A 19,079-nucleotide genomic window follows, 5' to 3' on the forward strand; every position below is an offset into this window, starting at 1 on the left:
TTGCACAGTCAATTGTCTAAGAGCCGGTGGTCAAAACAAAAACATTTCCATTGCAGGATATGGAATTTATACCATTATCAAACACTAAAAGTCTGTAAAAGCCTTTAACTAAACTATAAATACAACTGACATCAAACTAAATGTAGGATTTGTATGCAAACAACTGAAATAAAATTATATGCTGTATTAAAATGTATATTACAATAGACCTACTGCACTGCAGGACTACAACTGATGGTCTTAATTACTAATTATTTTCTGGGTTTATCATGTTTTGGTTTAAATTTGGATACAACGTTAAGATAAAATCAAAAAAAACAAAAAAAAAACTCATCACAACTTCTCTGCGCCCCATGGGATAACGCCATGACCATGTAATGGTGCGTTCACAGCAGACGCGACGCAATTTATTTGCACAAGTAGATAACATACAAAGTCAATGCAAAGACGTAAAGCGAATTTCGTGTTACTGATGTTAAGACTGGATTTTTTTGTAAATTTCCTTGTGTCTTTCCCATGAGTCTCACCTCTGGGATCCATAAGGCACAGCTGACGTGGACCCACTTTGTTCCACTGCGGGTGGGCTTCAGGGCCCCCCCTCTCTTGGGGCAGAGCAGGCATTTGGGCTGGACACCCAGAGCACATGTCCGACAAAGCCAGTTCCCCTGGGGTACCTTAAGGATCCCATAACATGCCTGTGACAGGGAAAAGACAGACAGTGAGATGTGAGGCAGAAAGACAAGTCATTGTTAATTACTGCACTTTAGACATTTTGTTTGGACAGTCAGACTAGTTGTCTTCTCCTTTTCTACATCTTTATGATAAGCTTACTGTTGATTCATATTTACTGTCCTCTTCTGATCGAACGCTTGGCAAAAAAGCAAATAAGTCTATTTTCCAAAAACCCTAATCATTCTTTAAATATAGTTTGCCCAGTAAGAGGATGGAAAGTTGTCATATCAAATAAAGTACACTTTAAAAAAAACAAACATATAAGGAGTAATTACAACTTATTTCAAGTTTTCCTTTCAGGAAGCCAGTAATTTAATTTGCACTATGAAAATAAACTTGCAGCAATTAGACATTTACTAAGATCCAATACAGCCAATATTTATCCCTTTTTAATTTGTCTTAATTTTTTTTTGTCAAAGACTTCAATGAAGATCCAGCTTCTGAGATTCGATAGTCAGATTCTGTGCCATGTATTCACAAGTCACACCATCAGGAAGTTAAATCCATTTTTAAGAAGCAGTAACACTGTGTAAGGAACAACATGCATCACATCATCACACTCCATTTGGTGCCAAGAATGTTTCCACAACCACAAAAACCAACTGCTCCTGCTGCCGACTACATAACTTTCACCAAGTCTAGTTGTGTAAAGAAAATGTTTTGAGCTGCCTGGAGAAAAGTCACACACACCTAGAAAATGTATAAAATGATAGTAGTTTCCGAAAAATATATACTAAATTCAATGTTTACTAGAACGTTCAAAAATCACAGGTATGATCTTGTCAAAATCATGCTGTTTCAAAACAAAATAACTTTTTATATATTTTTCATTTTTTAAATATGATGTGTAAAATAGATTGATTTCTTTTTGGAAGATACTTAAGTAGTATGACAGGAGTCAGACAGAGAGAACAATGGCTTTAAACAGGCGAGGCCACAAGGCTTCACCCCATCATCTTGTTTTTATGTCAGAATCCCATTACTTTTTCATTTATTTTTATTTTCAATGGTGGCCGCTTCCCAGCCAAAACTTAAAAAGACGTAACTGCAGTCTGCTGCTTCATGTCCCATAAGAAGGCAAATTCATAAATTCCAAAGTGACACATGTAAAAAAATCATTCCTACTTGTTTCATGTTCCCTCATCTTACAGCTCTATAAAAGTGGTTAGTCCGAGCTCGCGCACACACACACACACACACACACACACACACACACACACACACACACACACACACACACACACACACACACACACACACACACACACACACACACACACACACACACACACACACACACACACACACACACACACACACACACACACAGAGAGAAATCCGTTTTCCCTTGCCCAATTTTTGTTCCCCAAGCACACAGGAGGTTATTATTGCATCATCAGCACTCAACCCAATTCTCCTCTCACCAATGACAACATCCATTATTGTCACATATGATTTACTCCTAAACTGTCTGAAGTCATTCTAAATGCTCCTTGTATGCAATAACACAAACACTATTCCACAGAGGGAAAGATACGACATGTTATACAGCTGAAGAGCCAGAAACACACGATTAGCTATCGGAATACGAAACAAATAATAAAAGGTAGGGAAAAACCGAAACACTCTTCACACTTACAGATTGGTGTCATAGTGACAGGAGCACTTAATAAATCATCAAATCATTCTGTGTTCATTAAACGCCATCAAAAGCATTTTATTGATCAAAGGATCGTATCGATCAAACAAAGCGCTTCAGTGGGGAAGGCCTGTTTTTTATTTTTTACCTGTTGAAGGTTATGGAGACCGTCTTACTAGGGAGGAAAGAGAGAGCGGTGGGTGTGGGTTCTCTCTCTAAGACTGGAACAAACACTGAACAAACCTTGTGCTTTAGACCACTGGTGCTGCTTTACAGTTATGTTCTACTAGAATGAGCATTGAGGACGGACACACACACACACACACACACACACACACACACGTCAGCGGCAGGAAGAGGTAACGTGATTTGTGCCTCGTGAAGAGGCCAGAGACGGTGGCTGCAGTGACGAATCATGGACAGAAGTGAAGCGTCAGTGAAGGAGGAGGAGACTGCAAGGTGGTTTCAACCATATAGGTTTCAAAATATGGAAGAAATATATTTAAATATTTTAGGCTCACAGACACATTTTCAATGTGCAAGCGCTCTGTGCGCTCCTCACTTGTAGCACACTTGGGTTAATTTTTGAATTCATTCATTGTTTTTGTTCAGCATCTTTTGAATGTGTTTTTTTTTCAGCACAGTAGCTTACAAAAATATACAAATCTTTAGTTTTTGATTTGTGATTTTACATTGAAATTCTGCATTCTCGCCCCGAATGTGTCTTAATTTCTCTAAAATTGTCTACAGAAATACGTGGTCCTGTGTGAAAGTGGCACTTAACCCTAACCCTTGCCTCAACATGATTTATACATAAAGTTATGTCACAAAAAATAAAACTTGTTCAGTGTGTTGACGGATAAATAGATCCAAACTGTTTCAATAAAGTCAATAACTGGTGGACTAAAGAGCTAGACAACAGAATAAACGTTCTTAAACCAGGACGCATGAGATGAGTTTGGTGCTGGGGAGATGCTCTAAATAATTCCTCTTTCATTCATATTTAATAGAGAAAGAATGCATATAGATCTAAAACACAACTATTTATTGATAACTTTAAGACTTTAAACAATAGACAATATGTGGTAAAACATGAACTGAGCAGGATTTTTGTTGGTGAAATCTTCGGCGAGATACAAAACGTGAGATTCAGTCTGGTTCCATCTGGTGTCTGATGACACTGAAGGTGTGTTAGTGCCGACGGGACAGAGAGAATAATTAACACTCAGTCACTGTGTAATAAACACAGCAGAGCCCCGCAAGCCTCAGGTTGTCACAAGCACTGTTCGCTAATGAAAAGTGAAGTTGGCCGTCGGGAATATCAGAACATATAAGGCAGCTCTGAAGAAAAGAGCTGAACCTTGGTTTTGACCCAGAAATTGTCTTTTTTCCTTTACGTTTTAACACTAAGCTTTCCCTCCTCAAGCATGCAGACGCAGACCTATGCTCAAACAGAGTATACAGCAGGAACAAATTAATAACTTCGCTCCTGACCTGATGAACACAGACGTTGCACTTGTCGCAGAAGACCATCTCGTTGCCGTCCTCTCCCTCCGGCGACCGGCAGACGTCGCACACCACGTCCTCGTCGTACTCGATGCCGAGGCCTTCCTCCATCTCGATGGCCTGTTGCATCTTCTCCTCGCACACACTCTCCAGCTCGACCAGGACACACTCCATCGTCAGCTCATCCAGCTCGGGTAAGGCTGGTGGCAAGTAGACAGAAAGTAAAACCCGATTAGTCTTTTGTTTAGTCTCTCAGACTCAACGCGAAGAGTGAAACCAATCAACCCTGGTGAGGCTGCGAACTCTGGGGCTTTTTCTGTTTTTCTTCTAGAGAGGAGAAGGGAGTGTCTTAATGCACTTCCACCGTTGACAACATTCAAAACGTGCTGAAAGCGGAATTAGAGACATAATCACTTAGAGGAGGGACGTATATCTGAGAAAATACTGAGCCTGTACAAAGGTTTTAAAAATAAAGCTGCAGCGTCAACACTTGGGTTTCTTTGAGTTAATGTTGGTACGAATAACAGTAATTGGTAGCTGCTAATAGGTAACTCAAACTGAGTGAGTACATTTACCAAACTCCAGTTATTTTTGGCCAAAACACACTCTTTCTTTAACATTCACACCTCACAAGGTCAACTTATGTTTCTGTTGAGCCTGTTCAGGAGGAAATGTGGCGAAAATGATGTGGGTCTATGTGAAACTGCTGTTGAGGAAGAGACGTGCTTCATGTTCTCCATCACTAAAAGTCCATTTGAAATCAAAAGTAAAAAAAAAGAAAAGATATACATTTTCTGTTATACCATCACCGTGCCAGTGTGTTTGCCCCATTTGCATCTCAAAGTAATGCCTTTGCTCTGAGGCTGGTTAATAGTTGATGGAAACTGAATTAACTGGCAAACGCAAGATTTCGTACTCGTGAAAAATTAAAGGGAATTGAAGGAAAGTAAACAGTCGGGGTTTCCAGGATGGTGGCAAACAGATGTGGCATATCATTATCTCATTACATGCAATGAGATCACAGTGATTATTCAACATTGGCAACAGTACCGCTTTAAATCTAGTGTGAAAATGGATAAGTGTTCAAAAACTAGAATAAAGTTAATTTAAATGATGTTACTTGGAGATTGTAACATGAATGTTGGCTGTAAAAGAAGCAAATTACAGCCTGGAGAGTCAAGTAAGTGGATTCCTCGTGATGATACTTGTTAGAATATTTTACATTTTTATGTCATGCTGCCTTTCATCTCCACGCCTGAATCCTTCACACAGCAATGAAGAAACTTCTGCTGTCCTGGATTCTGCCGTTGATTATTATTTATTGATTTGTTCGATGGATTCATCCCCTACTTAGGATGTTTTTGAGTGAAGTGAGCATCCTGACTGCCTTTCTCCAATTATGCAACTCAATCCCTTACCAGCCTTAAATAAAAAGTAAAAAAAATATTTTTTCTCTGTTGTTATGAATAAAGAGCTAAAAGGAACAAACCATGTCACGTTAGTTGTTTTTGATTCAGAAGCAGCCTTTGAAACAGCAGAGAAAAGGGAAGTAGGGTTAGATATTAACCTGCTGTGACATTTACATCACGAACTGAACACACACAGGAGGCAGGGAAGCAACAGCATTATTCACAGATGACGTGTGTGTGTGTGTGTGTGTGTGCGTGTTTGTGTAGTTCCTGCACTGTGTACTGTGTGTACTTTCAGTGCATTTACTGTATATTCATCTTCTGTGTTTGTTTCCACGTTTGTACGTGTGACAGCTGTGTGCACATGCAGATACAAGTGTAACAGTGTGTGTGTGTGTGTGTGTGTGTGTGTGTGTGTCCGTGCACAAGACTGCACTTATCCGCTTGTCTCAAGGTAATACAGCATCCTACAAGAGTGCATTGACACACACACAGGAGGACAAACATGTTTTTCTTTACTGTTGTTTTGTTGTTTGTATTCTGCACATTGTCCACTTTTTTCTGTTTTTATTTAACCAGTTTAAACAGAATACATTTTAATGGCATCAGGCCTGATCAGGGTATTGTGCCTATTTTCCAACAAAACAAATTCGGTGACTATCTGAAAATCAATTGATTCCCACCTTGAAAACCTAGCTGGGAAAAAGTGTCTAGATAATCGAAGTACACACTCTGAATACACGCACGCACACACATTAGGACAACAGAGACAGAAAATGCTGAATCATCCCATCATGAGTCCAGACCCCCAAAGTTTCCCCCAGCAGAACCAGTCTGTTTGTTTGGTCTAGCACTAAAGGTTATGAGAAACAACCGTTCTCCTCCGGCAAGAGCTAATGTCTGTGTGTGTGCGTGTGTGTGTGTGTGTGTGTGTGTGTGTGTGTGTGTGTGCGTGTGTGTGTGTGTGTGTGTATGTGTGTGTGTGTGTGTCCCAGAAATAGGGCCTGAAACCCCAGCGGGGATCTATAAACACAATTACTACGTTTTATCTGAAAGGAGCCGATCATATATTGAATAAAATGGAGGAGATGGGAGAGATGCTCGGGGTCGGCAGTTGTCACCGTGGCAAAAATAAGAGGATGCAGCAAACCAAATGCAGAGGAGAGAGAGAGCGACAGGAGGGGAACAGGAACAGAGAAGATGGAGAAAGCCAGTAATGATGAATGAGGAGAGGATGAAATAAGGAGGGAAAGGAAAAGAGGATGTGCTGTTACAAAATATGCATTTCAAATGAAGGGTTTAGGAATGTGAGTGCAGACGTGGAAACACAAGGAGACACAAGCTAAAAGTATAAGACCATTTGCAAAATAATACATAGTCTCAATTAGCTTTTTATATAAATGGACTAATCGTTATAATAAGTATTTTTTACCAACCTAATTTTTCAATCTTAAAGTCAGTATTCTAACAGATAGAATATGTCTCCTCTCTCTATCATCCATGTTTCTGTCACTGCTGGTCTCTGAAATATAGGATTTTGCTGTTTTTTTATTTTATCTTATACAACTGTAAATCCCATAACCCCATTGTTTTTAGACTGCTTAAAGACACATTTATTGTAAAAGGATTCATCAAAAAACAAAAAAACAAAAAAACAATTTAGTTTCAGCCCTTCCCAAAGATATGAATTTCACACAGAACAGTGTGAAGTATGTTTGTGTCCTTTAGCTCTGGCAGGTCAAGTAGTGGCCAAGTCAAAACACAATGTCACAGAGCTTGTTCAACAACGTGATGCACGCAGTGGTCACGATCAACCACAGACAGCTCAGATTTGATTGTGGCCTTATATGTAGTGATGAGATTTCTCTTCTGGGTGTTTATTAGCAAATCCTTTGCACTCACCCATCTGTTTGAACTCCTGGTTGACCAGCTCCAGCCAAGCCACGTCCAGATCATCCAGGTCGTAGCAGCTGTAGAGCTTGGTGGGAGGGGGCCGCGTGCCGCCCTCTCTCTCCAGTGTGTCGCCGCTCGCCGACTCCTGCGGCAACCTGGAGTAAACACAAAGGTCCATACAGAGAGTTAATAGATGCGATCTGGAAACACAAGAGCAAATCTTATTTTAACGCCTTCAACTTGTCAGGTTATAATTGGTGTGAATGTTACATGTTATTCTACAAAATGTTCCAGAATGTTTCTTTGGCCCTCTTCTCCTTCCACATTTTTCAACCCATACTTCAAACATCAACACGTTCAGCTCGATTGGGACACTCCGGCTTGTATCAAACCTTTTCACACTTTCCGAAACATTCAACTTTTTCGCGATCGTTCTAGTAACTACACATTAACTACCCATTTCCCACTTGTCCTAATACGAGCCAGCGATCCAGTTCAGCGTCAGCCTTTGAGCTGCCAGCATTCACACCGCAGTTTCTCCAGAAATTGCCTTTTCTCGTTCCAACTCGTTTGACAAATTCAGTCGAGTGAAAACGTGTAGTTAGGAGTGCTGTGAGTGCTGGGAAAATCACAGCACTCCTGTATACGCACGTCCACTTGTGCCAATACAGCGCAGCCTCGAATGGGTTACTGCATTTTCATATCAGTTACAGCAGCATCGAGCACTGAAGTGATAACAGAAGGTTTGGATTTGAACAGTTTTATCTTTCCTCTGCCTCCTCCTCTCTTCTGTCCTTGAGGCTCAGATATCAAACAAATAAAACTATAAAATAAATACTATATAATATGTTGGACCCTTTGTATGAGACCACCATCATAGCAAAGGGTTTGTATAGTTGTATTATAATATAATAACATAATATAATATAATAACAGGAAGGCACAGTAGTGCAGTCAGTGGTTGGCACCGTCACCTCACAACAAGAATTGGGTTTTCTCCAGGTATTCCAGCTTCCTCCCACTGTCAAAAGACATAATTCTATAATTGTTTTACCAAAATAGAGTTAGAGTTTGATTTTGTTTTAAATTTTCTCCTCTGACCTACACGAGTACCATCTCTTCACTCCATCTCACTCTGTTATTCTCTCTCCAGGGAGTCAGATAAATGATGTTCAAATGTTAACAAAACTAACCGTTATTATTGACCCTTGTTCCAGTGTTTACAGTGGTAATTTATTCACTTGGAAGTCAGCACTCTTTAAGAGTTCATGAAAGCTCTGTCTCCAAAACTCTTATGCACACAACTATGGTCTTATTTTCAAAAGCTGTGCGTGCACTGCTCATGACAACGGCAAGTACTGGGGCGTCCTTCTTACAGTATGTCTGGGGCTCTCACTAACAGTTAGGTCCTGACCTCACGGTCCAGAAAGACCGAATCAGACTTTGATAGATGCCGAGAGGAGAAAAAAAAAAAAATTGAAACAATGACAAATCAAGTGGTTGTAGGCAGCAGTGACAGGAAGTTCCTCCAGGCTGTGTCTGGTCTCTGGAGCCTCGAGCCTGAATGTCTCTCTATCAACAACTAAAGGAAATGGGGTCAGGAACTGTGCTCAACCCACTGGGAGCCAATAAGGACTCAAACACACACACACACACACACACACACACACAATGGCTTGCATAAAACATTTGAATACACTAATAGCTAATAGACACGCAGGGAGACACCACGCAGAGTAATCAGAGGAACTGATATATTGGACAGATCCCACACGCACGCACACAAACACACACACCTGTTATTCACACACTTGCCTGGTATGGCCGTGACCTTTGTGTGAAAAGGTGAAGTGCATCAGTGATCACAACAACAAAACAAAGCAACCTTTAGCTCGCCGCTTCGCTCCACGTCTTCAACGCCTCATTATCATACCGGCTCAGCTATTACCATCACCCTCAGTCACTGCCATCGCTCTCACATCGAGGAGCAGTGTGATCATCCTCCTCCTCCTCCTCCTCCTCATTATCATTATCTTCCCCATTATCATCACCACAACCGCCGTCATCGTCACAAAAGCTGCCGCAATTTGATTCAATGATCTTCTCTAGAGTGACATTTTACACAAGTTAGCCAGCACAGTTACATGTGAATGAATTAACACTTGTAACAATTCTTATTAGGACACTAAATAAGATAATCATAAGTACTTGTATTTGTGTTTCTGCTGGAAAAAATAAAAGCTGAATCAGTGTGGGAGTTTTGCGAGTACAAAATAGAGACGTTGACTAATGTTGTCTAATTATACACATTGAAACGTCTACTTGTCTGTACGGAAGTCATAAAGAAGTCATAATTATCCCTGTCGCTAAAAAGAAAAGAAAGTTAAAAGAATTGTTTGACAATTTGAGGATGTGATCTCTTTCCTTCTTTGTGTTCTTCTTTCACGCTCTCAATTTTGTCATGTTCTCCTTTCCTCGTCCAAACCACTTCTACTTCATCTATTGTTTCTAATTTTACTTTCCTAGATGTTTGGCTGACAGGGCAAGAGTGCAAATGTCACGTCAACGTCCTGAAGACGACGACGTCCTGCACGTGTGCACACATTCTGGACAATGTCCTCCGCGGCTTTCCCCTGCATGTCCAGATCATTTAGTGTCATCATCTTGGTAATATGTGCATCAGTGATCAATAGCATTTTCACTGCTGATACTGCATCCATTAGTCTAATAAAGACCAAAAAGCTGATCAATATCTGGCTGCAAACAGCCTATTCAGACCGTCTGTACAGAATCAATTGATACAAATGTGCGTGATCATTAACAAATGTAAAAATTATACAATGTGTCTGTGACGACAACGAGGCCGAAATCTGAAACTGTTTCGGTCTGGTATCAGGCTGATATCTGATACTGGACAAACAGGCCTGGTCAGTCAGCTGGAAGGGGAGAAATGAGAAAGACAAAGAAGCACAAGACACACACACACACACACACACACACACACACGCACACACACACACAAAGAATAGGTGTCATACATGAGCCATTGGGCTGGTTGTTGTTTTTGTTATGTAATGTTAAGAGCAACTTAAGTGTCTAATTACATCCGTGGGTGTTGTTGTTGCATTATGAAAGAATAGGGCTGGTGACATTCTATAGTATTCGCTTTTCTCAACAAATCCCTTTTTTTTGTGTGTGTGAGTAAATCCATCTCTGTCCTCTTCTGTTGCACTCAGCCTCAGGCACATTGGTTCCTACTGAAGACATAACTCTTTAAAAACACAACGCAAATATGAAATTTGATCTTTAAAAAAAGTCTTGTTTGCGTTGCTGGTCTTTTAATACGATTTGTAGACAAAGATAAATATAGACTACAACCGAGCACAAACTGATTACACAGTCCTGTCCAGTCAGTAGTATAAATTGCTGAGATACAGTCATCAGAGCGCTGTTGGATTTTAAGATATCTTTAGCTTTGTTTATTCTAATATGAACCTTATAACATTTAGTTGTATAACTCTAATGGTGTTTGTTTGGCCTTGAGCTGTGATCGCCTTAGCAACGTGGAGATGGAAACGAGGTCAAACACAAGATCACAAAAAGCAAAAACAGGGACGCAGACAACCTTTTCACACGGAACAAAGTGGCACCTGTACCAAAACTGAAAACCTGTGGAAACACAAAGCAGCTGCTAGAAATGTGGTGCTTCATTTCCCTCTGCTATTCAGATGTCCAGGTGTTGTCTCTCCCACACTAGTATGTGTGTGTGTGTGTGTGTGTGTGTGTGTGTGTGTGTGTGTGTGTGTGTGTGTGTGTGTGTGTGTGTGGTGACGTCTGAGCGGAGCCTGCTGCTCGGTTGTCGGAGGTAAAGGAGACGTAATAATGTCATAATAATGTCAATGTCATCCCATCCAGCAGGATGAGAGTCAGTGGGGGTCAGGGGACAATGTGTTCTTTCCTGTATGGTCAGTATCACGTATCTTACAAACACACACACACACACACACACACACACACACACTGATCTTACATAATGTAGGTAAACAAAACCATGTGCCAAAGGTCTCCCGTTGTCCAGGCGCTTTATCATGACAACAAAGACAGACACAAAGGGCAGAGTCATCTGTCAACACTGACGACAATCGAAACTTCTTTCATGGGGTTAAGCTCAATTCATAGAAAACCTAGATTAAAGTATGGAGTAAAATATTTGCATGACAAATATTTTCATCATTTCAGCACTACTCGCCAGTTCTCTAAACTTTAAATGTCACACATGCCAGAGACTGAATGTTCCTGAATGGACCAGCTATTCAATAATTCAAGCAGAGAAATCCAAACAATGTCCTTAAAATGACCTCAGAAATATATTGGGAAAGAGTTAATCAAATCTTCATTGTGGAGAGATTTCACAATTTTTGAGTATATATATTTAAAAAAAATAATAATAGTAAGGAAACCTTGGAAATCGCTTGTGTTTACAATGAAGGAGCCCTAATGAGAAGAGGAGCATTGGGGGGATTTAGATGTTCCCTCCTTCGATTCATAACAATACGACAGCCAAGTTTGCTTTGATCTTACTGTCCTGTGAAATATTTATGAGGAGGAAACTACAAACTGTGGGGGATCGGATTCAGCGAAAAACCAAACACCCCCAAGACTCAATTCCTGCTCCGGCTCTGAGGCCCGGAGCAGGAATTGTCTTTGGTAACCTCCACTGGATGTGCCTCTGGGGAGCAAGACGAGTGGGAACTGTTAAGTGTATCGTGTGGCGTAACACTACTGTAAAAGTGTGTTATATGAGCTTGGGTCACTGAGGACAAGTGATTTATTAGATTGGAGTGTGTGCGTGTGTGTGTGTGTGTGTGTGTGTGTGTGTGTGTGTGTGTGTGTGTCAGTGTCATTCTTACAATGGCTACAGATTTTATTTATTTTATTTGGTATCGGAACACCCCAATGTTGGTATGGACATCCATCCCCAAAAATATGCATCAGTCTACAACTACAAAAAAAGGAAAAGCTGGCCGTGTGCTTTGAGCTCTCGTAAGTTTCGTCAACTTCACTCCGTCGCTACTCCATAGCGCTACTCACGTCATTACTTCCTGAGTGGCGGAGGGATACGGACCTGTGCAAACTGATCCAACGTCAGCGCCGTGGTATACGCTCAATATACCACAGCTATGAAGCAATCAGATTGCAGATTATACTGAGAGGTGTTTGTAATATTTTTTCAGCAAGGGTTAACTAAATATTAGATAACACAGAATAATTCAACAGCACCACAAACTGAAGCTAACACAATGATCACAAAGTTAAATAAAGACCCTACTAAAGACATTTAATCTAAACAGAGAAAGATATACAGCTTGATTAAAAAAAATTTTTTTAAAAAAGGCTCAGAGACAAGGAAAAAACGAAAGTCGGTTTGAAAAACTCTTTTCCTCTTCTCACTCCCATATGCTTCCCCCAATGTGTAAATTTCACTTTCCTGCTTTACATAGAAGGGCAATAATAATCTCTTCTAAAGGAGGGATGAAGTGGGTGTTTACATAAGACATTTCCAGTGTGGGCAGAGTGACAGCGGCTGATCTCAGCTCTCAGTCTGACTCTCTGCCCACACAGGACGCGTCTCATTTAAACAGACATCAAAAACTGACAGAGCAGCGAGTCCTTCAAAATGAGGCTGGAAACAAATAAGAAGTGAAAAAGACAAAGGAAAACACTGAAGGGAAGGGACACCTGGCAGGTAAAGAGAGAAAAATACATACAAATGAGTTGGGATGAGAAAAAAAAACAAGAGATGAGGGATTAATGCAGTAAAGGAGAAATAAAAGAACGTGGGAAATTAATCAAGGAGACAGAAAATGAGCAATGCAGTATGATACCATATGCTCAAAATTTTTTTCATGATTCCCACCAATGTTCACAATCTGCCACTTATCCTTCATTTGCACTCCGTGACTACATTGCTATTTGCCATCTGCCTGTCTGAAAGCACACAACCCTAACAAGAGTTTCACTTTTTTTTTTTTTTTTTCACCACCTCACAGAAATACTCTTAATTAGCTACCAATGATTTCATTTGCCGGTTGCAGCTGTCACCCGAGCTGACGAAGTCCGCAGTTTCCAGCAGAAGCCTTCAACACCTCAAATAGACGGACCTGTTAATAATTTGAGCTTTAAATGAAACTGCAGCGCTGGCAGGTGCAGGGGTATCTTAAAGTGCTTCATCATGAGAAAAAAATTTGAGAGAAAGGATTTCATTTTTTGGTGGCACGATGTGAGGCTCACTGAGATTCAGTGGTGCCAAACCACACGGCAGAAAAAAACACGTTTAATGAGTGAACCAACAGTTTTAACAATATATTTATAGGAACATCTGTAAAATTGGGAAAAGTAGAGACAACCCGTCTAATCGGTCAAGTGTTGATGTATGATATATTCTAACAGTAAAGTAGAAGGGACTGCATGGCAAACTGTACATTTCATTTTATGTTATTGTAGTATGAAGATGATTCTTTGATTTGATTTTAACTTCCTTTGAATTCGATACTTTAAAAAGTTCCTAAAATTCAACACAATATCTATGAATTTGATCAAAAGTCAAAGTAAAAACTACAAGCAAATATCAGCACAATCACAGTATCCAACCAGTAGATTCGTTGATTGCTTTTTTTGGGCAGGGGACCGTCTCGTACATACTGTGGTCTGTGTGTTTGAAATAATCTCTCATTCTTGAAATACCTCACTGTCACAGTACGGCTGAGAAAATGGACTAGTCCCTTTTCTTCCCTGTAATCCCTCCCTTTCTTCTCATAGTTTTCACACCAGACTCAGTGTGTGTGTGTGTGTGTGTGTGACAGACTAAGTGAGTTGTGCCAAAAAGCCCCTTATCCTTGGTCGACCCGCACAAAACCCCCCTACTCTTAAACATGCTCCCCTATCAGCATGCAGACAGGAGCAGGGGAAACAAGCCAGCAACAAAACAGGGCACGGGGTCACCCGCCCCAGAGAGTGTGGTCCTGAAGGATGTCTCCGTGTGAGTTTGCAAAACCGGGATTTACATTTCCAATGATGCTCGACAATATTTCGCTTGCTATAGTGGCAAAATAAACGGAACTATTTGACAATTGAATTCGGCATTACTTGCTTTTTGGGCCTTTTGTGGGGCAGGAGAAACAAGCTGTGTGGTGAAACTAAACCGTGAAAATGTCAGAAAGCAGTTGCCGATTCATATAACCCCTAGATAAAAAAAACGTGTCTTTTTAGCTGATAGATGCTCCACTATGTTCACCAGGTAGTCACGTGTCTGTGTGTGCAGTTTGGTGGTGAGCAGGTAGCACACAGTGAGAACAATACAGCTGTGTGCTGTTGAGGAAATTCAGCACTAGCCTATTTCCTAACTCATGACTGTATATTAGCTAATAAATAATCGTATTATATTGCGCATTTTGATCCGTTGAAACAAACAATTTCATAAAAAAATAGGAAAGGCGTGAAAATGCCACGGCAGCATTTGAGACTTGTTAACTTATTTAATGTCTTCAGTACTGACACATACAAACATATACAGGTTTAACAAGAAGGAAGAGGACTGACTCTACCACAGAGATGTTAATAAACACACACACACACACACACGCACACACACACATACAGAGGTGGATTATTACATTGATGCTTTGGAGAAGTGAGTCATCTTCATGTCAAATTTATATGGAAAAACCCCTTAGCATAGAGAGTCATCTTTGTTATATTTATATAACGAATAAATAATGTAACAATATCTCTCACACACACACACACACACACACACACACACACACACACACACACATACACACACTCTCTGTTGTGCAGTGATAGTCGGGAGGAGTGAGTCATCTTCATGTCATATTCATGTCAACCAAATCAATCATCTCCTCAAACACACAAACATCATTTGCACAGTGACCTTTCAGAGCTGACTCACCCGTGTTGCTTTTACCGTAATCAACAGGAGTCACACACACACACACACACACACACACACACACACACACACACACACACACACACACACACACACACACACACACACACACACACACACACACACACACACACACACACACACACACACACACACACACACACACACACACACACTTAAACCACGTAAAAAAATCACCCTTATCTTTGATTATCTTGCTGCATTTTTTTTTCATGCGTTTTAAAGCTGTTACCTCCTTTAAGACCTCACAGACGCTGACACAAGCGTTATGAAATCTGAACAGATGATCACATTGAATTAAACACTAGCAACAAGCATCAGCAGAAGTGTTTTTCCAGAAGTTTTCTTCCAGCAAAAAAACATTGACGTTTGCTTGCTGGATTAAAAGAGAATAAAAAACGGAATAGTAAGAAAGAACTACTCTGAAAACCAAGGAGAGGATGTTACACAGATGCCCACACTGTTTGACTGACAGTTGAACTCTGGGAGGTACAGTGGTGGAAACACCACTGTAATGAGCGCTGACCACCAAATATGTAGAGAACATTTCTAAAAAATGAGAATCCAGTGAATTACCATTTTGAGTAGGAACTCATGAATGAAAAATGTGACTTCATTATCATCTCTGCTTTCTGTTCACCTCTCTCTCTCTCTCTCTCTCTCTCTCTCTCTCTCTCTCTCTCTCTGTCGTTTTTTGTACAGATTTAAAAATATCTGCTCATCACAACCAGAAATGTCAAATCTGTCATCACTGTTAAGTCTATGTCTGTGTTAGGACTGCTTTAAGAAGAACACAATGAAAATAGATATGTAAAACTGTGCAATCCTATTCTCTATCGTGTGTTTTTTTTACAGAAAATGGTCGGTCACAAGTAATTTTTGACTGTTCATTTTAATCCACCCATCCATTAGATAAACCGCTTATCCACAGAAGATCGCATGGGGCCTGGAGACAACCAGGTTGGCATCCTATCGCGGAAATAGCAAATTCACTTTTGCCCGTGGCTGTGTTGATAAATGTTGCGACTGATCAAGATAGTGTTGTGTAATTAAAGGCAAATGCACAATGCACATACATTCTGCTTGTTACACACACAAACGGTCTGCTTGTACGTGGAGCGAGTGAAACCCCCTTTCCCTTTTACTACTTATCTGCACCCGACTTTTAAAGGGAATGGAAGATGACACTGGTTTAGTGTTAAATGTTACACCCAGAACACACCCATGACTATTCAGGAGACAAAGTACAACCCTGCTGAACTGTGCGGCCTGGTACTGACTCGAGCATGTTTGGCCGTAACAACATTAGTGCGAATATTCGTCTCTTCTCTTTCTCTCATGCTCAATCGCATTCGCAACATCGCGTCACGCAATTCTTTAACTGGAGTTCAAATATTTTAACTCGCCCAGCGCAAGAAGGGGAAATTCGCACCTTTGCATTGACTCTGTATGTGCAGTAATCTCACCACGTGAAAATTTCGCTTCACGTTTGGGGTTTGCGGTTTTTGGACGCGGACATCAGCTAAATTGGGAGAATCTCAAAAATCTGTGCCGTGTTTGGACCCAACACACCATTAAAGGCGGCGATTGGGTATATATTTCTGAAAGACTATGAAAAAAATGACCTGAGAAATTCATGTTTGTGACATGAGCAGAAAAGATTCGTATTTGTAAAGAAGATGAGTGATGTCTAGAACAAAATTGGTGCAAAGCACCGACTATTTGAGCCCGTGTCGTTGAACTTGTGGGTCAAAGTTGAAGGGGATTCAAGTCTCATCCCAATAACTCATGGACATAAGTGTGGTGCGTTTTTCAGAGATTTACTGTGCACAGGAAGTCAGTGTCCCTCTCTGTTCTACAGTGAACTGCCATTTTGTTCTGTGGTTCAGATGCCAACACAGACTACCCGTTGTCATGGATATGACTCAGACTTATTAACACCACTACTCTAAAGCACTGCAGGCTACCTCACACGCGCGCACACACACACACACTACATGTGCCCACAGATGCTGCACAAAGAGATACTGAGAGGCGCGCACACACACACGCACACGCACACACACACACACACACACACACACTCAAATCTTATGTTCTTAAGAGTGCAAATACACATGCAAAATCAAACACAAAACAACGCACTCATTAATAGACGCTGGCAAAACTATACAAGGGTACACACAAACACACATACACACACAACTCTGTGTGTAATCATGTTTGCCAACACCTCCAAACTCCCACAGTTCCTCAACAAACCGTAAAAAAGAGAAAAATCTACCCACCGTCCCCCAGCTCCTTCATTTCCATCCTGTCCTCAGAAATGTGCAAACAATGTTAAATATTGAGACGAGGCCCATAACAAAATGAGGAAAAGATATGCAGGGGGCAGTGGAGAGAGTGAGAGAAGGAAAGAAAGAGGGATGGGGAGTGTGTTTGTGCCTGCAGCAGGGTTCATTCATATTTTTCACCCAGTTAGTTGGGAGCCAGAGAGGAACACGGGACAGGAGACTGATAAAGAGGGGATATAAAGTAGAAGCAAATGCAGATGGGGGGCAACAAATAGATCCCTTTAGTCTTTTCATGTTTTGTGGCACACCTCCACTTCAACTACCCCAGCTTGCTCTCCAACTTTTCCTCTGCCCTTTCTTCTGCATAGCCCTACTCAACGCCATCCACCTGCACTAAGGTTGGGGTTGACTATCATGTTAAAATCACTCTCTTTCACATTTTTTAAGAGCTGAGAGCAAACTACAAATCTTAATTTGTTTTTACAGCATGCAGCTACAATCTGAAAAATAAGATGAGGAGCAGTAGATTAAGTTGATTGAATATGAACCTGACACATTAGAATGAAAGGTGAAACCTTCTTACTGCCAAATACTGACGGTCTGGAATAATCACTATCAAGCTAATAATTTCAAAGCACTGACAAGACAAGACCACTCAGAGACTGAGTTGGTCTTGTGACCGGACAGGTAACAGAGTGATGATCCTCTTGTGGCTGGTACAGATACCAGCACAGAGCATATAAACCAGTCATTCGCCAGGTTTCACTTTGTCAAACTCATCAGAGAGCAACATGTATAATTTATACCTTTACGAAGCCAAAAAATGAAAAGCTTGCTACCTCATTGTTCATGTATTGTCTGTTGTTCTTTGTTAACAAACTGGAGAAAGAAGAATGTTAAAAGGCTTGAGCAAGACTATTTTATCATCCTAAAACCAGATCCAAAAACAGAGCAGTCGACTGTAACTCTAACCAGTAACCTTCCAAAATCTCTGCCCCTCCCTATTTTCTGCAGCTGAAACAAATACGTTGTGCACAGTTCTTCGGTTCGGCGTTTCCCGACCAAACACATCATGTTAATCCTTGAATTTGCAGCATCAGAAGTTTTCTCCAACGCAGTATTCATGGTAAAAAAAAAAGGGAAAAAAAGAAACTCTGCAAGATTTGTTTGGACATAAAACCCACGTTCATTTCCAAAGTCACTGAAGCGAGTGATCCGGCCAAAAGATAATCACATTTCAAACACAAAACTTGCAGCAAAATTTAAATTCAACACTGCTGGAAGAAGAAACAACAGGTTTTTGGTTTTTTTCAGCCTGTCAATTGGCAGGGAGAAGAAGCCGCTGAGCGCTCGGTTACTGCACAAGCAGCTCAAGAGAAATTAGATTATCACTCTGTGCCTGTTTTGGGAAGAAGAACCCTTTTGCTTGAATAGTATAAGAAACTTGGATGAGAGAATGCATGTGTATGGTTGGCCATGTGAATTAGAAGCGACTTCCCACTGCCAACAGGTGTGTGAAAGTACAAGAGCTGCCATTCTGCAGTGGACTGTCCCTTTAAGAGGGCTGCGGGCAGTTCCAGGAAAATAAAGAACACATTACTTAATCTGAATGT

The 19,079-nt window shown here is 40.8% G+C and overlaps 1 protein-coding gene across 5 annotated transcripts in view; it reads right to left on the minus strand.

The window, feature by feature from the left end:
- jade2 (jade family PHD finger 2) overlaps positions 1-19,079 on the minus strand; it is a 156,931-nt gene that overhangs the window by 69,550 nt on the left and 68,302 nt on the right. For all 5 annotated transcript variants that reach the window (XM_035624728.2, XM_047330483.1, XM_047330485.1 and 2 more), the window contains 3 exons: positions 7,189-7,334; positions 3,866-4,077; positions 528-695 (listed from right to left, as the gene is read on the minus strand). In XM_035624728.2, the coding sequence (XP_035480621.1) occupies positions 528-695; positions 3,866-4,077; positions 7,189-7,334 (526 nt within the window). The remainder of the gene's footprint in view (positions 1-527; positions 696-3,865; positions 4,078-7,188; positions 7,335-19,079) is intronic.

This window comes from Scophthalmus maximus, chromosome 2 (genome assembly GCF_022379125.1).
Source record: "Scophthalmus maximus strain ysfricsl-2021 chromosome 2, ASM2237912v1, whole genome shotgun sequence".
NCBI lineage: Eukaryota > Metazoa > Chordata > Actinopteri > Pleuronectiformes > Scophthalmidae > Scophthalmus > Scophthalmus maximus.